This window comes from Medicago truncatula, chromosome 8, assembly GCF_003473485.1.
Source record: "Medicago truncatula cultivar Jemalong A17 chromosome 8, MtrunA17r5.0-ANR, whole genome shotgun sequence".
NCBI lineage: Eukaryota > Viridiplantae > Streptophyta > Magnoliopsida > Fabales > Fabaceae > Medicago > Medicago truncatula.
In genome coordinates this window covers 910,056-934,431 of record NC_053049.1, presented here as the reverse complement: position 1 = coordinate 934,431, position 24,376 = coordinate 910,056, and the positions used below count along the sequence as shown (strand labels likewise).

Below are 24,376 nucleotides of genomic sequence, written 5' to 3'. Positions count from 1 at the left end.
TTTTTTGAAAGAATATACCATCAATGTATATTTCTTGACTAAAAATGAATAAAACAGGTATGCAGTCTATTAAAATAAACACAATGTTTTAAAGGATCAAATATCATATTTAATCCAAACTAATATGATCATTGTAGGACAATTTTAGGCATCAAAAGTATTTAAACTTAAAAACACAATGTTTTAAAGGATCAAATATCATTGCTCAAAAAAAAAAAAAAGGATCATATATCATATTTAATCCAAACTAATATTATCATTGTTGGACGATTTTAGGCATCAAAAGTATTTAAACTTAAATCAACTTTATTATGTAGATCTCTCAACTATTTGCAAAATTTATATAGGTCTATAAACTAAGTAAGTATCTGATTGCCTCTCAAAAAAAAATGTATGTGATTGAGTCAGTAAATTTGTCAAAATTACATTGATCTCTACTAAAATTTCATTTTAGTTAAGAAAAAGCACTCACCTCCCCTTTGTTAACAACGTTAACCATATTTAATGACGCGCATACATATATATTTTTAGATCAGAACGCATACATATTTATTTTCTCTTATTTGCCTCAAAAAGTTGGAACTCAAGCATGCCCATAGTGTTTCTTTCTCACCAAATTACCATGTTATTACACTATATCAAACATAGATTTTTAATATTGACTCTATTGAACCTCATCCAGCTTCTGGATGCTGCCAAACAATTCCTAAATCACAAATTCCTCACTTGCTCTATTTTAGACATAACATAAACTCTTCATTTACAACAAGGTATGAATTATCGATTTTTAATACTATACTCATATCACATCCCATCATACATGTATATACAAAAAGATTATACATAGAGAGGGAGAGACAGTTATTTATGTTCTAGATCTTTTAGTTGCTTTTTTAAGAGAACATGCTCATACCGCATTCTTTCAAGCCTAGTCTCAACCATGTACATCTCATCTTTAAGGTGATGAACTCTTTTCTCCAGCCACGCTATGTCCGAAGGACTTCTAGTCACTCCATTGTCCATCCTATTCATAAAGTCTACAGGGGGGTTCATATGTATATGTTGAGGTCTGGCCAAGAGCACCAGTATGCTAAACTGCTGCAACATAATGAAATCAAGTGTTAGTCGTAAATGGTGAAAGTAGTAGATTTGCAAATCGCAACAATACTTAAATAGACCATTATAGAATGGCACTGAAATTCAAATCATGATGATTTTGAAGAATAAAGCAGAACTGGTAACCAAGCAAGCATTAAAAGTCAAACAAGTTTATAAGATGTATCAAGCTGAAACAGATAAAACCAGGGAATTGGGGGTGATTTTCACAGTCCTGACTAATATTAAAAGGCGGCGTAGGGAATGGAGCATCTAGAAAGGGTAGATGTGTGGACGAGAATCCCACTTTGAACCCATGACCTCCAAGTCACAAGGCAGCAATTGTATTGTTGCGCCAAGGCTCGCCCTCTAATCATTATTTGAACAGATAAAATACCAAATTTAGATTCTTCATTTTTTTCTTTCTTTTATCATCTGAAAAATGAAGTGCTCAAATAAAATTGGGTGTTCAGAAAGAAGGAAACCAGCACAAATGCACTATAACTTGAACAGTGACGATAGCACCTTGATGCCAGTAATTGCAACAATTTAATTTTGGTACCAAATAAATAAGTAACGATAGTCTCAAGTTCTTGACATAACTTCATTGACTAATCCACAAAGCAAATGAAGGCATAAAACTAAACTTTTTGTTTAAAGTACACACCTGCATGAAGAAAATCAGAGCAAAAATGGTAACAAGCAGCAGCGAAAGATTGCTCTGACTTTTCAAAGATGACCTGATCTTTGTCGCAAACTCTTTGAACAAAGATGGAACAGACGACGATGTGTCAATGAAATTATCTTGCAATTGAGCACTAACACTGTGAATAGCATTGATGGCATCGGATGTAGTTTGCCTTCCTGTAGGATTACTTTGATCCTGAGATCCTTCTGAAGTTTCTCCCGTCTTAGCTTCTCTATCAAAATTCATTTTGCCATTTTTAACTACAGCAGCAATGGAACCACTTTCTGTGTCATTAAAAGCAAATTATAAATCTTCAAAAAATAGGACGTTTCAGTAGACACTAGTCTTATATGAAAGGAAAACGGCACTTCAAAATTTAAGAAAATATATAGCCATACCTTGTTTTACAAGGTTCTTCTCTTGCAAGAACTCATGTGCCTGAAAGGAATATAGATACATTCGTAAACAGACATTTAAAACATGGAACAGCAGCAAAACTAAAGATGTAAATGCAAAAAAAATAAGAATACCATGTTTATCCACAATGCATAAGCGTCTTTACATTCGTCAATTGTTGACTGTACTATTTTTCCTGTGATTGTTCACCCACTTGGAATCAATAGAAGTTCAAATTCATTGCAAAACAAAAACAACAACAACAATCAAGTCTTATCCCACCAGGTGAGATTAGCTACATGGATCAAATGATGCCATAAAAGTATCTCGGAATATCTTGATAATATGTTAGAGTATCTTAGTTTATCTCGGAAGATTAGTTTCTAATCATTAGAGTATCTTATACCACTTGATCATTACTACGATAGGAGATTTTTTGATGAAACCGCATTCACAAGAAGCAGAATCTGCAAGACACCAAAGCATTGTCACCGTCCTCAGTCACGTGCTCTCCTTGTGCCATGACAGACACACATTCTTCTCCAGCATGTGAGGTGCACTGGCCGTCTTCCCAGAGGCCATTTGCGACGATGATTTTCCCATTGTGTTTTCCGGCCTCTCCTCTTTCCATTTGGGCATTGAGTTCTTATGATTTCATATTCAAAGTTCTTATTATTTCTCTTCTTTTATAAAAAAACCAATAAGCCATAACTTCAACAAAGTTCATGACAATGATCAAAACAATCGCAACGTAACTCTTACATTGCGTGAGAGAGAGAGAGAGAGGGAGAGAGAGAGGGAGAGAGGGAGAGAGAGAGACGGAAAACGGCCTCACTGCTAAATGCAACTGCATCAGGGGTAAAACAGCTAAGTTTTGTGGATCATTAACTACTAAAAGCAATGGTAACTATTCTGAACAAGTATTGCCCTAGGTACTGAGATGAGACAGAAAACAGCCTCACTGCTAAATGCAACTGCATCAGGGGTAAAACAGCTAATGCATCTTTAGGCACTACTGGGTCTAATATTACTTGGAAATTACATGCTGCGTGTGACCTTGAGTCCAGAAGCCGAAGATCACATTATTCTATCCATCTGTGCTATTTTGGGTTGAAGCTACATTTTCCCCCTTTTTGTCCCGCTTTATTCTCTAAATTTACCACTATGTCTCACTAGGCCTTCTAACTTACATTTGGTTTGTTAAAGTTAAATGATTTTTAGGTGAGAAACGAATGGTAGGAAGACTTTGAAATATTACTAGGGTTCGATAAAATGATTTGATTTTATACAAAAAGACTAAGCACTAATAACCTTCATTAATTTTACTAATATACAAAACTCCAAATCCTAATCAAATAAGAAAACAATTCCTAATACTATCTCTGTCTCATTATAAATGTCTCATTTACAATATTTCTCTGTCTCAAATTATTTGTCACTTCAGAATACTAAGACAATTTTTAATAACATTTTCCAAAGTTATCTCATTTAATTAAAATAGTCACCTAACTATTTTACTACTATTACTACTGCTGCTGCTTTCAACCACTCATATAAAATGGTTATTTAGACTATACACACTTTTTACTATTGAATTCAACATAACTAATCATTTTCTTTTTAAAAGCATGCATTACTTTAAAAAGACACATAATATGAGATGGAGGGAGTAATAATAACTAAGAAAGATGAAAACTGAATATCTAAGAAGTAACGTTAAATATATAAGATAATGAACTAAGGGCATGCTAACTAGTGCCCCTAGGGCTAACTTCTAAATTTTGCATTGAAAAGAGCATTTTTTTTAGAGCAATGTTATTTGAACAACCTTTTTATGTGACAACTTGTTGGACAACCACATTATACAAAGAAATTTAGGTAGTGGCACAAAAATCAAAGCAATAGAGAGAGAAAGTAGAAGAACAATGTGTGTATGAGAGAGAAAGTTGTCACAAAAGTTGTCAAAAAGTGGTTGTTCAAATATCATTTCTCTTTTTTTTTATAATTTTAAGAGCATTGAAAAGAGCATTTTTTTACTATATGTATTTCCTTAACTAGTGCACTAGGGGCACTTGTTAGCATTTTCCATAAACTAATTCTAATAGATAATCTAAAGTTATGTTTGGCCAAGCCATCTTTTAGCTTATCTTCTCCTTTTGAGAAACGAAGCCAAACAGATTTTCATCAAAGATCTTCATATGTAGCTTTTTTATGAAGAGTAAAACCTAAAAATAAAGAGCTTCTCAAAAAGCCAACCAAATGAGCTTATGAAAAATCATGTGACCTTTATACAGGAGGTCTCCCTTCAAATCCCAGGTCCTATACTTTTTGCGTTTTTCCCCTTCTATTTTTTCAATCTTGTAGCGAATGTTTCAGTAAGCGGTGACCGAGCATTCATTACAACAGGTCTTTCCAACATATATTCCCATTCATTACAATCACGAATCACCTACACATGTGATTGATACAAGCTTTCCCTACCCCAATACTAACATACACCAAATGCTTCCTACTATAAACACCTACAAGCTGAGGCTGTTAGAATAATTAATCAAGTACTTAGTGGAGATATTGAAAAGTTCTGACTATTTAGTTTCAACTCCACTGGCCATTGTATTGATTGTATTGATTAATCTTCCTTATTAATTAGGGGTTAACTAGGAGACTCTTACCTATATAAATGTACACTCTCACCACATAATATGAAATAATAAACATATTTTCAGTTTTAATATGGTATCTAGAGCTTCTTGATCCAGAGCCATGTCTACGTCTTCTCCCTCTGATGCGCAACGCGTAACTGCTGCAGCATCCAAAACCTTCAAACAAGTAGTTTCTGTTAAGCTTGATGATACGAACTACCTTCAATGGAAGCAACAAGTCGAAGGTGTTCTTCGCGGAACGAAGATGGTGAAATTTGTGATTTCACCTGATATTCCACCGGTTTTTCTCACAGATGCAGCGCGCGAAGCTGGAACGGAGAATCCTGCTTACACTGAATGGGAAGAACAAGATTCATTGCTCTGCACCTGGATTCTTTCAACGATTTCGCCTTCGCTACTTTCGCGATTCGTTCTCCTTCGCCACTCATGGCAGGTTTGGGATGAGATCCATAGTTACTGCTTCACGCAGATGAAGACACGTTCGCGTCAACTTCGATCTGAACTTAGATCCATTACGAAAGGTTCACGCACTGTCGCTGAATTCATTGCTCGAATTCGCGCAATTTCAGAATCTCTTGCTTCAATTGGAGATCCAGTCTCTCACAGGGACCTAATTGAAGTTGTTCTTGAAGCACTTCCTGAAGAGTTTGACCCTATTGTTGCTAGTGTGAATGCAAAATCTGAGGTTGTTTCTTTAGATGAACTTGAATCTCAGCTTCTCACACAAGAATCTAGAAAGGAGAAGTTCAAGAAAGCTGCTATCAGTGAACCTGTTTCAGTTAATCTCACTGAAACTGCAAATTCAGAATCCCAATCTCATGGTCCTAATTCTCAAAACCACAATTATACTGATGGCACCGGAAACAATCAGTTTCCTAACTCTAACCCTAATTTTGGAGGAAGAAATGGCCAGTTCAGAGGACGTGGTGGCCGTTTTGGTGGTAGATTCAGAGGACGTGGTGGCCGTTTTGGTGGAAGATCCAATGTTCAATGCCAAATATGTTCAAAAACTGGTCATGATGCAAGCTATTGTCACTACCGTTTCTTTGCCCCACAAAATGATTACTACAGTCCCTATGGCTCACCAGGAGGCTATGGTGCACCTCCAAATGTATGGATGCAGAACATGTCACGTCCTCAACATTCTGGACAGTTTCTTAGGCCTCCCACACAGGCTGCGAATCAGAGAGGTCAAGCACCTCAGGCCTTCTTAACTGGCTCAGATCCATACAATTCATTCAACAATGCCTGGTACCCTGACTCAGGTGCTACTCATCATGTCACCCCTGATGCATCCAACCTCATGGATTCCACGTCTCTTTCAGGTTCTGATCAGGTCTATATTGGAAATGGACAAGGTTTGGCTATTACCTCTGTTGGTTCCTTACAATTTACTTCTCCTTTACATCCTCAAACTACTCTAAAACTAAATAATCTCCTTCTTGTTCCCTCTATAACCAAAAATCTTGTTAGTGTGAGTCAATTTGCTAAAGATAACAATGTTTACTTTGAGTTTCATCCTAATCATTGTTTTGTCAAATCTCAGGATTCTTCTAAGGTGCTTTTAAGAGGTATTCTAGGACATGATGGTCTCTATCAATTTGAGCACACCAAATCATTCAAGACCACTGCTCCTGTCTCTCAAAATTCTAGTGTCAACACTGTTTGCAATAAAGTTCCAGCACAAACTGATAATTCTGCCTCTTTTCATTTAGGTCCCTCAACTGGTTTCAATTTTAATAATTTTCAATGCAATAATGTTGAACATTTACCTAGTAGTTCAACATCTAGTTCTACTCAGTCTTTTCCTTCCATGTATGGTATCTGGCATAGCAGACTTGGACATCCTCATCATGAGGTGCTCCAAAGTATTATCAAACTTTGTAATATAAAATTACCAAATAAAAGCTTGTCAGATTTCTGTACTGCTTGTTGTCATGGTAAGGTTCATAGACTGCCATCTTTTGCATCTCAAATGACATATACTAAACCTCTTGAATTAATTTTCTGTGATCTTTGGGGACCTGCACCAGTTGAATCCTCTTGTGGATATACCTATTTTCTTACTTGTGTGGATGCTTATTCTAGATACACATGGATATATCCTCTGAAACTCAAATCTCACACACTTTCTACATTTCAGAATTTTAAAACCATGATTGAATTGCAGTTAAATCACAAAATTACTTCTGTCCAAACTGATGGAGGTGGTGAGTTTTTACCTTTCACAAAATATCTCAATAGCCTTGGCATCACTCACAGATTCACTTGTCCACACACTCACCATCAAAATGGCTCAGTTGAAAGGAAACATAGACATATTGTTGAAACTGGTCTCACTCTTTTATCTCATGCACAAATGCCATTAAAGTTTTGGGACCATGCCTTTTTAACTGCAACTTATGTTGATAAACTTACCTTATCAACAGGTTACCTACACCAGTTTTAGCAAATAAATCACCCTTTTTCTTACTTCACCTTCAATTTCCAGACTATAAATTCCTTAAAAGCTTTGGTTGTGCATGTTTTCCCTTTTTGAGACCCTATAACTCTCATAAGTTTGATTTTCATTCAAAGGAGTGTGTTTTCTTGGGATATTCCAACAGTCACAAAGGATATAAATGTTTAGATGCTTCAGGTAGAATTTTTATATCCAAAGATGTTGTGTTTAATGAGGTAAAATTTCCTTATCTTGACTTGTTTCCATCTCAGAAAGTGTGTTCTGTTTTACCAGATGGTCCCACTTTATCCACTTTTCTTCCCACTCCTGTCTCAACAACCTTTACTGTAAACTCACATACTCCCCAAAATTCTCATTCTGAGTCTGGTCCTCACATTGTTAACTCACCTACTCCCCAAACTTCTCATTCCGAGTCTGTTCCTACTACTCCCATATCAAACACCCCTCAGACTCCATCTATTAGTTCTCATCACTCCGAGTCCTCACACAGAAATAATGTGGTCCTAAATCCCACACCCATCACCATTCTATCTCCCTCTGCATCTCAAAATTTCTCACCTGAGTCATCTGCTAGTGTTACTAGCTCTCAGTCTACTAATTCTGAGTCTCCTCCTCCTGTTCCTCACAGAATTCATCCTCAAAACTCTCACACAATGAGAACCAGAGGTAAACATGGAATTGTGCAGCCCAGAATTAACCCTACACTCCTTTTGACTCATGTTGAGCCCACTACTTACAAAACTGCTCTTCAGGATCCTAAGTGGCATTTAGCAATGCAAGAAGAATATAATGCTTTACTTCATAATCAGACATGGTCTCTAGTATCTCTTCCTGCAAACAGACTGGCCATTGGATGTAAATGGGTATTTAGGGTAAAAGAAAATCCAGATGGCACTGTAAACAAGTACAAGGCACGTTTAGTGGCTAAGGGTTTTCATCAACAAGCAGGTTTTGACTACAATGAGACTTTTTCCCCTGTAGTCAAACCTGTTACAGTGAGGACAGTTCTGACACTTGCAGTTACTTATAACTGGACTCTTCAGCAGTTGGATGTGAACAATGCATTCCTAAATGGAGTGCTAACTGAGGAAGTCTACATGGTGCAGCCTCCTGGCTTTGAATCTTCTGACAAGAACCTTGTATGCAAACTACACAAGGCTCTCTATGGGTTAAAACAGGCTCCCAGAGCATGGTTTGAGAGATTGAAATCATCTTTACTTAGCTTTGGGTTCAAGTCAAGCAGATGTGATCCTTCTTTGTTTACTTTGCACACTCAAGCTCACTGCATTTTTATATTGGTTTATGTTGATGATATTATCATCACTGGAAACTCAAAACTGGCTATTCAGAATCTAGTTCATCAGCTCAATTCTGAGTTCTCCCTTAAAGATTTGGGTATACTAGATTATTTTCTCGGCATAGAGGTGCATCACTCACCATCTGGCTCTTTACTTCTTTCTCAAACCAAATATATCAAGGACCTTCTTCAGAAAGCTAACATGATTAATGCTAATAGCATGCCTTCACCAATGGCATCTAGTACAAAATTGTCTAAATTTGGTTCAAGTACAGTCTCAGATCCTACATTTTTCAGGTCAATTGTTGGTGCATTGCAATATGCAACCATAACAAGACCTGAAATATCCTACTCTGTGAACAAAGTTTGCCAGTTTTTATCAAATCCCCTTGAAGATCACTGGAAGGCAGTCAAGAGGATACTTAGATATCTGCAGGGTACTTTACACCATGGGTTAATGCTTACACCTGCCAGCTCTACTGAACCTATTGCAATCACCGGATTTTGTGATGCTGACTGGGCTTCAGATCCTGATGACAGAAGAAGCACATCAGGAGCCTGCATATTTCTGGGCCCCAATCTAGTTTCCTGGTGGGCAAGGAAACAGACCCTTGTAGCTAGATCTAGTGCAGAGGCTGAATATAGAAGCCTTGCACAAGCTTCGGCTGAGATTATTTGGATCCAATCTCTTCTCAATGAATTGCAAATTAAGAGTAAAATTCCTCATGTCTATTGTGATAATCTCAGTGCAGTTTCTCTTGCTCACAACCCAGTCCTGCACTCAAGAACCAAGCACATGGAATTGGATATTTTCTTTGTGAGAGAAAAGGTTATAAGGAAGGAACTGAATGTCTCGCATGTGCCTGCTCAAGACCAGTGGGCAGATGTCTTAACTAAGCCTCTGTCCACTGCCAGATTCCTTTATCTTAGAGACAAACTGAGGGTTTGTGACACCCTTCGTTTGAAGGGGGACTGTTAGAATAATTAATCAAGTACTTAGTGGAGATATTGAAAAGTTCTGACTATTTAGTTTCAACTCCACTGGCCATTGTATTGATTGTATTGATTAATCTTCCTTATTAATTAGGGGTTAACTAGGAGACTCTTACCTATATAAATGTACACTCTCACCACATAATATGAAATAATAAACATATTTTCAGTTTTAATAGAGGCAATTAAGAGATGCTTTTCTCATACTTCTAGATCTTTTCTTGGAAATGACCACGAACATACTTCTAGGCCATGCTCTTTGACCTGACCAAAATACACTACCATGAACATACTAAAGACTTATTGGGAAAAAACCCAAGTCCAACATTGGAAAGATAGGACTCTAGATAAGAGTTTATAAGGAGGAGGTACTCATCACTTTATAAGCGGATTTTGTAAGGATGAGTTAGGCCCAATTTCAACAAGACTCAAAGAAACCCACCCCAAAATGTTGATAGAAATGCTACGTACAATAATTTAAATGATTACACACAAGATATTATTTACAATGAAAACCAATCGAATAATAGTCTTTCAGAATGTATTATAAAAAATCATACCTCTAAATATAGTTTTCTTAGAAAATGCCACATTCACATATACTCGTAAGATGCAGCGTTCTTTTGATTCATCCTTGTCTCTCTCTACATTCCACAGCCCCTGGGAATTAAAAAAGATACTAGTCACTTTTCAAAACAAAAAAAAAAAAAACGATACCAGTCATAAGTAAAAAAAGGACAACTCATTGGATAGAGAAATACGAAGTTACTAACTGTTCAATAAACAAAATAAAGCACAATTACAACCCAACTGTCCCAAGCTTTGCCGATTAAAATATTAGCCTTCTCTCCGGAAATCAAAACACACCGTTTTTTGCTAGTTTGATCTACTTGAGTTGGGACAAAGGCATGTTGATGTCCGGGTACACAATAAAATGCATGAGATGACAGTGGAATATACAGTAATTCCAAGTCCCAGTGCTTTCCACCATTACTTTAAATCATTCATTTATTTTAACTTTGTAAAATTGATTTTTGTTAAATTGAATCTGAAGTGAAGTAATTTCAGTTAAAATTTCCAACCTAATGCAAAAGCTACATTCATCACTTCCACGCAATTTTTAACATCCAAACGTCATATTTTATCCAAAACCCTGTTTACCTCCTCCAACCCCATATTTGAAGTCCACAACCATTTTTCCAGACATGCTATAAATGTTCGTAACCTAATTCCTAGTCATTTATGTTAAAATAATGACAATGTTCACCTAGCTTTACTGTTTGTGTACCGCAGTCATCATTATCAGAAAATGTGCAAATTGTTTTCCAAGTGTACTACAGGGTTTGTTGAAACGCCTTATTCAAGCTAGCTCATAAGTTCTTCACTCAAGGCTGTCATTTCAACTTTTCTTTTTTATTCGAGTGTTTGTAGAAAAGTATATTCAATCTGGCTCATAGAATTGTTTGCTGATGTTCCCTGGCTTTTATGTTTCAACTGTAATACCAGTCTCTCTGTTCAGGTCATGGGATGGGCAAGACTTCAGTTAAACTGAAAGTTATCCTCCACAGACCCCAAATTGGAGCAGGCTCATGCATTGGGCTGCTTTAAGCTGTTGTACTAGTCTTGTCCTTAGTCCTAGTCCTCTTACACTTCTTAACAAACCAATTCAACAGACGACCTTAAGCTGAAAGTCAATTGGCAATGGATCAAACTTAGAAGTTTGACCAAATTCCTCATTCCATAGTCATCAAGTTCTTAAATCGAACACCAATAATTATATAGTTTTTTCAAAGTACAGCAACAGTAAAAACAAGACATCAGGGGCAATCTCAGTTTGATAATTGTATAAAAGTATAGATACAGAGGGATTGAAGAGTGTTAGAGATGGCAGTAAAAAAAAAAAATCACTACAAAAATCTGATACTATCCACCGATAATGATTGGTAACACTCAAACAAACAAAATGCAAAACTCGATACTTTTAGTTTGAAAAAAATTATGATGTTCAAAATTACTAAAAAGCTGGTATTTTATGCCTAATGGTTCTCAATGTCTCAAGAAGTTTTGTACCTCGACAAGAAAGTAATCTGCATAAGGTACGTCACTGACTTCTTGTGATGTCTGTATAACCAAATGACTGGATGAAGTAACAAATACATGTCAATATAATACAACTTTTTAAAACTTCATATATTCCATGTATTCAATGCAATAACTTCATTCCTAGAAAAGAAAAACATAAAAAAGAAGAATATATGAATTGATGCAAAAGATTGCACTGATAATCGAAAGTCGTAGCAATAACCTGTTCCTATAAACTCGATATTTCTGGACCTCATGGCAGCCACCCGATTTTGCTCCTGAAAAGGAAACATGTTGAAAGGAAGATAGGAACAGCTCCTCGAACATTTTCAAAATTCCTTGAAACTATCATATAAAAGAGCAATGATATTTGTACATCCATTCCATGACAACTTTAGTGATAACCTTGTTTTTCTATCTTCTTTTTGGTCAAAAACAATGGAGAGAGAAAAAGGAAGAGAGAGGATAAGACCATCATGTGAGTATGAGAGAGAAAGTTGTACAGAAGTTGTCACAAATTGGTTGTACAAATATCATTTCTCCATATAAAATTATTAAATATTTATGCCTAAAATATGACATGGGGAAATGGCTTCATATTGTTTATAGACTTGCCTGTCTTACACGTATAGCTTCATAGTTCTTCAAATAGTTAACTAGAACACCCACTCACTTTTATCAACCACATTTTTGCATTGTTTTATAAGAAGTGGGTACTTGTAGAGCTTTTGCTTATAACAATTTTTTTCTCTATATTGTTGCATTTAGCTAACATAATGTTACAAATTTACTTCAGACTTTAGATATGTGAAGCATAATCCATTTACAATTCTATGAAGACGGGTGTTGAAGGCCATGATCCCATTAAAAGTTCTAAATTAGTTTAAAATATAGCCATTTACTTTGTTCCCTTAAAATTTAAGCTTAAGCTTCACCATTTAATATTCAATACAACAACAACAACAACCAAGCCTTATCCCACTAAGTGGGGTCGGCTACATGGACCATTTAATATTCAATAACAAGTAAAATTATAAAGGGAGAACAAAACTAAAATTAAGCTCAGGAAAGAACAAGAAATTATAGTGTACATGAGATATAAAGCAGCAGACGCTTACCAAGATAAATTTTTATTGGATGTTGAAATGACAGTTCACGAGCATACCCAAATTTCTCTTGAGGATGCCATGAAGCACACTTGAAGTCTGAAATAAAAAATAAAGATAAAATCATCCTCACCAAAACAACAAAGAAAGGGAAAAAACTTCAGTTATCACTAATCATTCCTAGGAAATATATTAGGAAAGCAAACAAGACTAGAAAATGAAAATGGAAATTAAAATCTATAGGTTTAAGAGTTTCATGCAGGCTACCTTTATCGCCGCATCTTTTACGATAAGACTCAAGAAAATTTATAGCATCATCCGAGAAAAAGTACCAAAAGAAGTCTTCAACCTTTATCTGCAGTTTGTGAATTAAAAACAGAGAACAACCTCATAAATTCGAAAATTAATATTATCAAATTTACCACGAAGTTTAGAAAAATATAATCAGACGTAATCATTTCAAATAAATTAGTACCGGAAATATTGATTCTGCAACGCACGTATAAGCTTCTGGGGCTGCATAACAGAAAATAAGTTCAAATCATCAGCAATTCATATCTTTGTCGCACACGAAAGTAGATTGTCGCATATGATGGACATTTACACAGGAAGTGTTTCTTGCTTGTACATGCACACAATGCTTCCTATTAGTTTACACAATGAACAAATTCACATAAACAACCAAAGAAGTCCATACATTTCATGATTGAACAATCGGCATTTAAAGAAAGCAGTAATGCATGAACTGATGAACATATATTCTAAAAAATGTTGGACGCACTGCAATGTGAGAATATACATAACCATATACATGTAAATATATATTTCAGGTGTATGTCGAAAACCGGCCACACTAAACAATAGAAGAATCATGGCATAAGGAAATGGCAATTCTTCATTCAATGAAAAATGTGGCATGCTCAAGGGATATTGCAAAAAATAGCCGAGCCATTAGTCATATTAGAAATACTGGTTTGAAAAGTTTTGCATATATCTTCATCCCTAATTTAATGAAACAAGTTTCGTTTAACGAAGATGAAAGACATATTTGTAAAAAGGTAAGGGAAAAGAGATATGCATTCCTCCTAAGGTGCCATATGGAAAAAAAATTATAAATTAAACCTGGACAATAAGTTTCTAATAATATCCATTAACTACATTTAGGCATGGCAACAAAACTCATACCCGTGGTTACCCGCCCGAACCAAACCCGATTTGACGGGTTTTCCCCGTTTTGACTGGGTGTGGGTGTGGGTATGGGTATGGGTTTTTCCCGATTTCAAAACACGGGTATGGGACGGTTAACGGGTATATAAGTACCCACCCCGAACTCATACCCAAATCCATCCCAAGTGTAAAAAATTACTTTATGTTGATATGTCTTGTTATTTTGTTTGATAATTGTCATGTTGATAAAAATTACCATTGATATTTAAACGATCAACTAAATCATTCCGTCTAACAAATGTTAAAGTGAACGTATTGTTGAATAATGTACTACAACGTTGCTCTTGGTGATGCAAAAAAACTTTTGATTTTTATTAAAAAAAAATTATTCAATGCGGGGGGATGGGGTGGGGATACCCGAACCCATCGGGGATGGGGATGAGATTCAATTTCTCATCCCCGTTGGGTATAGGTAGGGTAACGGGTAAGTATATGAGAATCGGGTATGGGGACAGGGAAGGTAATTGAGACATCTATTGAACCATCTCTACACAAAAAATATGAGATCTTTTCCCTCGGATCAATTTCAAATGACCACAAACTTTCGTGTATAAATATGAACCAAAAATACATACAGGTATAAACTATGTTCCCAAACTCGTGAATCCAAAATATATATACAGGTATAGGTATGTTCCTAAACTCACTTGTCGGAGCATCTATATCCTCCTCATTCCAGTTGCAACCCAATCTAGGGGGATCATTGTTATTCAATTCAGACTCAGCAACCTGTTCGGCACTGGATTGCTCCTCTGGAACAACCATCAATATAGGGTCTTCTCCAGTAATGGATGGAACACCCAAGTCTTTGCAAATAGAATTACCTTTGCTCCTGACTCACACATAAATAAAGTGTAAATGAGTCGCACGGAAAATAACATCTAAAGCAACAACCTATAATCATGGACATACAAGTCGGTAGAAAGTGCCTCATTGTCAAGTACATCAGAACTTTTCACATTTTCAATAGTTAAAAACCCATTCTCTTGGCTGCTGGACTCCGATATCGATTCCTGAAGAAAAATAACAATATGAAGGCAGCGGTAAAACTAATCCAATTTCGACCAACTAACTGGGACATAGAAATTTTTACTGCCAGGTAATCCAATTAAACAGGAAAAATAATAATGAAAATAATAGCTAAAATGGAACAATCTTATGTAACACATGATAGGAATGGATGAACAGTCACATGCTCAAGAGGAAAAAGAATAATAACTCCTCTAAATGAAAAGAACAGAAGAATCAACATCCAACTTATAAAATCCTTTGAGAAATTTCTCTAATCACATTCATTCAAAGGAAGAATATAGGCTTAATTGTAGTTTAATATTTAGTTAATGAGAGCTCTAACCAACTCAGAGAATTGGTGTAGGCTAAGCTTGTTGGTCAAGGTTAAAAGTCATCTATAGTACTTAGCTGTTATCTTTCTGTTTCACTAACAGTAACAGAATTTATTTCACTAACTACATAAAACAGATTCAATGTTACTCTCTCTTCCATCTCAAAGCTTATTAAATCCACACCATGGTTGTTAAGTGTGCGCTCTAGATCGTAAGATCGTGCGATCTCACACATTCTTCTCCTTCAACCGTGCCGAAGCGGTGCAAAAATCGTTGGAGAGGGCGGTGTGGCTGGCACGCAGAGATAGATCATAAGATCGTGGGAGCAGTGATCTCTCTCGCACCGGTTTCACACCTTTTGACCCATATGACCCATTTGGACTCGGTTGTATCTTTCATGCAGTGAATAATAAAAGCTAATTTATTGGTTAAAAAAATAAAATAAAAGCTGATTTATGATTTTGTTGACCCATATGCATGTTGAAAAGTCACGCAATGAGTGTGCCTGCTATCCTTAAAAAAGAGTGTGCCTGCTAATTGCTTGATATTCTTAATTTTATTTTATTTTTTAATGCTAATTTGCTAAGTATACTCTCTTTTTCGATTGATTTGATTGTTTTAGCCTTAATAATTTTTATATTTAATATATTACTTCATTGATATTTTATTAGTTATTTTTCGGACAAATTATTTTAATACTTAATACTTATTTAACATGATACTATTTAATAGTATAATACTAAATACTCAGTAATACTAATTATTTTTCGTAATTATAATATAATTTTGTTTCTGGTAGGATCTTACGATTTACGATTTTTCGATACCCAAATGATCTTAGGTGAGATCTCGATTTTGACAACCATGATCCACACCAAACAAAGGACAGGTATAGCATCCTTCTTTCAATGCCACGTGTTCACAGCAAAACCAGTATCCAAAACTTCGTCCACAAGTTAAAAAAAATTAAAAAGTTATGAAGAATAGGGGATCATGAGATATCCAACTCAACAAAAAGCACAAGAGCATGTCGCGCGGAAGGACTTCTCAACACAAAGATCTTTCAGTCCTTTTCCAAAATTCTCTTGAAGACCTGAATAATACGAAGGAGCCATAAAAGTTTATATGCCAGAGTAGCTCTCAAGATAATGCTCTTTCTTGGAAGTTTGGCAGTTTTCTTAAAACAAATACAATGAAGGGAAGCATGCTTACTACACCACCATAAATAAAATCACATAAATGATAAGAAACAGGGTCAAACTTTGATAACACAACCAAGGTTAGCCAAAGACACAAAAAACCTATTCTTTGTGGAAATTATTAAATGGACTTGAAGTAGTTCAAAATAAATGTGTTTCTTATGATTTCTATAAACATGCTGCAGATAGGATAATTTACATGGAGAGTTTTGGTTTCGATGTCTGTTACCAAATCAGTAGAAATCTTATCAATAGAGAGAGAAAACACAGAGACTCTTGGTTACAGTTGCATTTAGCTTGAAATTCCTATACTCTAGAGTTGTCTCACTTGTCATCCTTCACAAAAGCCAAATTGGAAAGACTTGTAAATCATAACAGATCCTGGTGTAACTCAATTAGTGGACTTCTACATGGCTTCCTCGCTAATTCTCAAACCAGATCATTTATCCATCACAGATTACTATAGTAGAAGAGGAATACAACTCTTCTTATATCGCACACCAATGTAGAACATTATATTTATATACTACAAAATCTTATTGACATTTACTGTTAAGACAGAATTCTGTAGAAAATACCTGCTGTTCCATAATTGCTCTGGCATCGTTTCCCTGTCTCAACCATCCGTCATTAATAATCTTAAAAGCTTCATCACGGGATAGGAAGGATGCAAAGAAGTACTGTCAAATAAATAAGGGGATTACGAGAATGCCGCATAGTTGAAGAGAAAGACAGGTGTGAAAAAAATATGTAGGTGACGTGTGAATTGAAATACAATGTAGCATGGGTTTTACCCAATGTCTAACGCACCTTCTTGCTTCCGGATATAATCTCAATGGCATTGGGAAATATCCCAGCTGTCTTTGCCCTCCGTACGCCTGTGATTTCATGGAGAGGAATAATTCTCTGAAACGTTGACATTTTTAGGTTCAGCACTATTGAAAATTAAAATAAAAAAACCAAAGCTAAAAGACTTATGGTTATTACAAAATAGGAAACAATATTATTTTCATATTAAAATCCATATTTAATGGCATCAACCAATATCCAGACACTGCCAATAATGTCCATGTATGCATTTCTGAACGAGTGATGCATGCGTGCCCCCGCCGCTAAAGAACAGGTCGCTGCTCACTCCTGTACTATTCTGGATGGCATATAGTCCTAATAGTTTCTTTAGGGAAGGCCAAAAGGATAGTCCTAATAGTAATACGAGTTCTTTTTTGGCTGTTAGAAACCCTAATTCCTCACAATTGACCTTTAACAGGTCTGTTGGTTTTTGGAGTTTTATACTTCATCTTGGAACATTCATTTTGTGGTTTTTTGAAAGCCATTGTTCAACCTATGATTAGCAAGCTCTCGGAAACTCATTACCATGACGGGTCAAAGCTTGATATGAACCATTCGATGTTCATCTTTTTTTTTTACAGATCTTCCTTTGAGATGATTGTCTTGCAACAAGAATTAAATTTGAAATCTCCTTTTGAGAGGGAGTATTGTAAATCTCCTTTTTTATGTCAGTTTTTATTTATTCTCTTCTTAATTTTATGATAGTCATCATTAGCATTCATGTGCCTTAGTCTGTATATTGCACATTTGCTTTTTACAAATAATCATGCGAAATAATATTCAATTTTTCCTTCTCTATATTTCTACTATCTTATTTATATATGTACAAAAGTGATATAGGTTGATATGTAAATGTAATCTCTACCATATAGATTTCAAAGAATAAGTTTAAATGGATAAACTATTATGTAAGCAATTTACCTTTGTCTCAAACCCAAAAATGTTCGAGTAGAAACAAATGTAGTTGACAAATAGGTACATATGACCCTGCACAACAAACAATTAATAATGCATCAGGAAAAACGAATGAAAGTACTACATGTTGAAGCAAATTTTACTATTAATTTAAAGGCATTGGTAAAATATAGTAGTGATCTTCAAGTTGAAAAGATAAGGAGCAATACTTAAACCTATTACGGTATTACAATTTAATAACAAGTTATCACCATTACCTGAATAAGTATGTTTTCCTGGAGGGCACAATTAAAATCTTCAATTAGGACCTAAAGGAAAAGATAAACAAATGAGAAATGGCTTCAATTATGAAAAAAGAAAAGAGGAATCAAATAACTTAAAAGTTCACAAGCATACGAAACAAAAAACATATGAATATGCACATTTCTAACAACTTCTAAAATATTAATGTGGTACAAGTAAAAAAAAAAACTAAGTTGTAGGATGTGTTATGATTTCCAATTTTTACCTCTAAGCTAGAATCAGAGTGATTCCTACTAAAATTACATTTCATATTCTATCTGATAAAAAACATTTCATACTTTATCTTCTGTTTAAACAAAAGTTATGTGCTCACAAAGCTAACGTCCACTCTACAATTCTAACTTCTACCTACTATCTCTCAACTATTCAACCAGAACTATAAGTGTATGTACAATAGCAAAGTATCAGTGCTTGAATTACTGATGTGAGCGTATCTAAAGCCTGTAATTGATCCTAATCTTATGACTTCCAATATATCATCTGCAAACAGTACGAATCAGGGCACCATTTGTTTCCCCTCTTTATACGACCATTTGGAGTACTTCTAGAGAAAAAAAATTCTCCTAATGGTATTTCTTGAATTAACCCTACAAAATTTCTAGAACTACCTTATTATGTTCTGCTAACCTTATTTATGGTGCATAAGCATTGATAGCATGAAGAGTGTTCCACTTCACTATAAACTTCATGGCTATTATGCTATCTCCATATTTTTAACAACTCGACAAGGATAATTTAGGGCCTGTTTGAATAAACAGCTTATTTGCAGCTTATAGCACAAGCGCTTACTATGATAAGCGCTTATGTATAAGCTTACATAAGCTATTTTTATAGCAAATCATAAAATAAAGTTAATCTGTTTTTGTATATGCTATAAGCTATTTTCACATTATCTTGGAGAACTTATGAAAATAAGCGGAAAAAACTAATGAAAAATGTCATAAGCAGTTTTCAAAAGTTCTCCCAAACAGTCTCACAAAACTTATGTAAGTAGATAAGCTCAAATAAGCCAGTTCAAACTTGCCCTTAGTGGTTTAACTTCAAAAGCCACTCTAGTCTTAAAAATGTATGGCAAGGACCCAACCAAATGAATTCCAGACATCCACAACAACGCAAGTGTAGAGGAAAATGATATTATCTAATTGCATCATGAAAAATAATAAAAGATAACATAGTCACAAACGCATGTGTTCAAGTAAAACATGTAAATGTAAACAAACATAAGGATTGTCAACTATTCTATAATATAATGATATATAATGATAATCTGAAAACCAATAAAGAAACCATGGAGACATTATAAGTTTAACATCTATTTGGAGATGGAAAATCACTCACTTCTTCCTGTGGAAGGCGAAACAGTTGACGATACTCTTCACTCTTTAATGCATCCGGAGACTGCACCAAAAAGAGAAAAGCTTAAGAATTGCAGAAACTGTATATAGGATGATCATTAATACATCAACTTGAACAAGCTTAAGTCAAATGCAAATTTCAGTTAAACAGATCAGCAGTTATATAGCCACAAAACTGTCAACAGTGTGTCACTGTATTGCTGTGGTGCACAAAAGTAATAGCTTATGTTAAATAAAACTTAGTTATGAGTAGTAGATTTATTTGTCATTTTATTCTACTTTTGTTTTATCAAACCCGTACTATGCTTGATGATGTGGCAGCAGTCGGTTAGTAGCGCTCAGTGTAATACAATTCTCTAGCTTACTTATTCCCTAGTGGAACCTAAACAAATATTTTCCTCTTCAATATCCCTAATTCAATTTTCTGTACATTCCTTAGAAGCTGCGCTTACTGACGTCAGACCTTATTCACCGATTGAGGTCCGTATGGTTAAGCATTATAATTCTCGACTAATCCATGGTTATACTGTTTCAAAAACTCCATAAATGGCTTGTGCAACTCAAATTTTCAAGAATCCGCAACAAAATCTGAACAATTGGTTATAGTCACGGCTCAAGCTAAATATAGTAAAATTAAGGGTTAAATATGTTTAGTGATCCAAATTAAGTAATAAAATAAGAATTTAATTAGTATACTTCAATTCTTTTGCACATGCATCAGAGTCTTGGTTGAGGAGAAACAACAATGCAACGGTCTTTTAATAACGAGATATCTATCTATCTATAAACTCTTAGAAATGAATTTAAGCATGTAGTGAAATTTCAATAAATCAACATGTAATGTATCCTATGGTTATCGTATATCCAGAGATTATTGTTACAATAAGTGTATTGAGAATAAATTGTGACGAATGTAAGAAGAAAAACGTACCGGAATATCGGAAGAATTGAAAAAGTTAGGGGAAGAATTGGAAGAATGGTTACGATCAACAACGGAGGAAGAAGGAGAAGGTTGAACGGGATGTTGCGGCGATTCGGCGGTTGCAACAGCCGTAGAAGCCATCGGAGAAAGAGAGATTGTAGATCTGAGAATTGAGGATTTATGAGTAATGGGAAAGGTGGTTGAAACTTAAAAAGAGTGGGGTTTTTGTTTTGGTTTTACGGTTACAAACAAAAGAGAGGAAAGCTGATTAGAGTAGAGTCAACGTCGGTAGTTGATGCTGAATCAAACTGCGTCACTCCGCGAGGGAACTTTCTCTTGTCTTGCTACGTTTATATCTTCACACGTGTTCAAAAAATTTCTTTAATACAATAATAATTCGAGAATTGTTGTTCCCACATCTTGTTTGACTGTGTCACACGAGTAAAATACGAAAATGCCCTTCGGCAGTTTGCTACTGAAGTTTTTAGGCAACCAGCGGCAGTTAACTGCCGAGGAAAACCTTGGGAGTTAACTGCTGAGGAAATCTGAACTTAAACAATTTCGGTAGTAAACTGCCAAGGAAATCTTCATCTATAAAACATTTCAAAATCATTCTAACAGTATTTTTACACAAAGTTTTAAAATTCATCATAACAGTTCAAATAACTAATAAATATTGATGCAAATGCACAACTTAATTAAACCAACATTTTTGTACATTAAACAAAGTAAAAAAAGCCCATGAAATTAAAAATAATGTCATCAAAGTAGAAATATACAAATATACAAATATACATAACTCAATGTCATCAAAAGACTAAAACTAAAAAATAAGTTCTAAAAAAGGAAAATAGTACTACTGGTCCTGGTCCTGATCCTGATGATGGTGCCTCCTCCTCGGCCTCTAGGCTCTCCTCCTGGTCAAAATCAGCGCGATTTGCTCCCTCATATGGGTCATGGCCTCATACCACTACTGAGGGGTCATGCTTATGACCTCCTCCTGGCCTAACTGCGCATCAGCGTAGGCAACAGCGCCACTAACCTGTCATAGGTGTCAGGCGAGCTTCTCGCCTTATACCGCTGTCACTGCTCTGCAATGATCTGCTCTTCATTTGCAGGCCTCGGAAGATCTACTGGAATAGGTGACAAGATCTGAGGGTGAGACACCCTAGTGTACCACAGGACATAGCCATCCGCCACCCGCCATGTATCCTCTCCTGCCTGCTCACCCCGAGCGTCCGCCTTAAGCGTGTGAGTGCGGAAGTCGACGAACATCTGCACAATGGAAGGCGGGGGGAGGTCCCTAACATCAGTCGGATGTCTGGGGATGGTCTGCACGTATCCGTACTGCCTCAAAACCCTCTCGGGCAAGTGACGGTACACCCTACGGACGCCGCACATAATCCATCTAGAATACCAGAAAACCTCCTCGAAGTCCTGGATCTCTCTGTGCTCCTTGTACGGCCTCCAGCATACATCATCTAATTGTATACGATCGAGCAGTGACCGATACCTGATCCCCTCCCCATGACCCTTCTGGAGCTTCCACCTCGCTGCAACCGGATAGTTTTCCAGGTAGTCAGTGTTGAGATCAACACTGAAAAACCCTGGAAAATGCGCCAAAAACCATGCCTGCACAAACCAAACAAATAACATTTATAAATTATTACGCACGGAAAAATATAACAAAAAAATAAAGTTAACATAAATATAAAATTTCAGTTTTCTTACAGTGAGCAGTGTCACGCTCCCCCCAAGCGCTCTGTGTCCAGGCCTACATGCATCCGCCAACTCGCCGTATAGGTAGGCGAGGGTCATAGCTCCCCAGGAATAATTACGCATCCCTGCGTAGCCGTCCGCCATGGTCGTCAAATATATCAGCTCGATGCGCTTGTTGCTTCTATCGCCGACCAAGTACAGAAGGTAACACCGGACGCAGTATGTCCTGACCCTCTCCAACTCCTCAACCTCCTCAGGATCCTCCGTACTCGCCAATACGTTGGCCCTACCAAGATACGAGGTATAGAAGTCCCTCAGCCTGGGGTAGCTAATGTACCCACCGTACTCCTAGTTGCAGATCTTCTCAGCCTCATGCTGGGCCACACCAAGATACGTCATCAGCAGTGCCGCTCCCTCATGCTTGGGCATCTTCTTCCCATGGGCCAACATCCGCCCCTCAATAGGAAGATGCGTGAGACATGCGACATCATCCAATGTCACAGTCATCTCCCCCATCGGCATGTGGAAGGTGTTGGTCTCCGGATGCCACCTCTCGCATAAAGTAAGCAGCAGGGCATGAGGCACGGTGGAGTACCCCAAGTAGACCAAGTCATGTAGCCCGCTCTGCTGAAGCGCATCCCAAAACCAATTCTCATTCCCGTTAGGGCGTCCGAGAGTGAGAATCTTCGCCCCATGATTAATCGGTTTAAGCACGCGGGTCTTACGAACCTGAAATAATAGAAAAAAAAAATATGGATATAATAATTAAACATAAAAACACATAACAATGTATAACAGTGTATATAATAATTAAAAACACATATAAACAAAACAATTAAACATAAAAAATAGAATTAAAAAAATAAACATATAACAGTGTATATAATAATTAAAACAAACACACATTTAAAGAAAATAATTAAACATAAAGAAAAAAAATTAAAAAAAACACATATAGAGGTGAATATAATAATAAAAACAAACACACATTTAAAGAAAATATTTTAACATAAAGAAAAACCAATTAAAAAAAACACATATAAAAGTGGATATAATAATTAAACAAACACACATTTAAATTAAAGAAAATATTTTAACATAAAGAAAAAACAATTAAAAAAATACACTTACATTATTTGAATTATACCAGAGTGGCAACGCCACATGACCGGCATAAGAGTGGAGCAAGGACAAGTTAGCCGGTCCACCAGGAAAGGGAGGGTCCGTAGGTAACACCTCCGGTGCAGCAGCTGCTGCAATGTCATCCTCGTCTCCTGCATCCTGCTCATGTGGTATATGATCCTGGTCATATCCACCGTCTGTCACATCATGATGTACCTGATCCTGATAGTTCAGGTACTCCACCCCAGTCTGGTCAACAGGCTGTGACGGGTCAACAACGTGTGACTCCTCAGGCTGTGTAGCCTGAGAGCTTCTTGAGCCATCTCCCCTCCGACCTCTACCCCTCTTTGGGATGTGGGCACTCTGTCTCTCCCTGCGGTGGCTCTGAGTCATGGCACGCCTACCACTAATCATCCTCGATGGATCAATGGGGTCCTGATCGGCCATATCTACAAAAAATAAAAAATAAAAATTAATATCATTCAACCACTTTATCAACAAACAGTAAACCTAAACAAAACCTACACTTTCACATTCAACCTAAACATAACCTAAACATAACCGCTTTCAAATTAAACCACTTTGCCAAAATAAAGACATTGATTGAACCTAAACATTATCATACACATTATCATTAACAT

General features: G+C 36.2%; 2 protein-coding genes across 4 annotated transcripts; both read right to left on the bottom strand.

The window, feature by feature from the left end:
* Positions 1 to 562: 562 nt before the first annotated feature.
* Positions 563 to 21,232, bottom strand: LOC25500049 (protein VASCULAR ASSOCIATED DEATH 1, chloroplastic). 3 transcript variants are annotated; one of them, XM_024772813.2, is made up of 18 exons: positions 20,904 to 21,232; positions 19,956 to 20,015; positions 18,572 to 18,622; positions 18,321 to 18,386; positions 17,361 to 17,456; positions 17,129 to 17,230; positions 14,921 to 15,021; positions 14,656 to 14,840; positions 13,257 to 13,297; positions 13,049 to 13,136; positions 12,794 to 12,880; positions 11,899 to 11,953; positions 11,664 to 11,730; positions 10,154 to 10,253; positions 2,314 to 2,375; positions 2,182 to 2,221; positions 1,763 to 2,043; positions 563 to 1,098 (listed from the first exon to the last, which is right to left on the bottom strand). In XM_024772813.2, exons 1-18 carry the CDS (start codon positions 21,033 to 21,035, stop codon positions 862 to 864), a joined length of 1,851 nt encoding a protein of 616 aa, XP_024628581.1. In that variant the 5' UTR covers positions 21,036 to 21,232; the 3' UTR covers positions 563 to 861. The 3 variants fall into 3 exon arrangements, with proteins under 3 accessions (XP_024628581.1, XP_013443820.1, XP_013443819.1); XM_013588366.3 differs by having other exon boundaries at positions 563 to 1,095; positions 1,763 to 2,067; positions 20,904 to 21,231; XM_013588365.3 differs by having other exon boundaries at positions 1,763 to 2,067; positions 20,904 to 21,230.
* A 745-nt stretch (positions 21,233 to 21,977) lies between these two features.
* Positions 21,978 to 22,803, bottom strand: LOC120577388 (protein MAINTENANCE OF MERISTEMS-like). Its single transcript, XM_039828684.1, has 2 exons — positions 22,626 to 22,803; positions 21,978 to 22,526 (listed from the first exon to the last, which is right to left on the bottom strand). The coding sequence occupies exons 1-2, from the start codon at positions 22,755 to 22,757 to the stop codon at positions 21,978 to 21,980; spliced, it is 681 nt and encodes a 226-aa protein (XP_039684618.1). The 5' UTR covers positions 22,758 to 22,803.
* Positions 22,804 to 24,376: the final 1,573 nt, after the last annotated feature.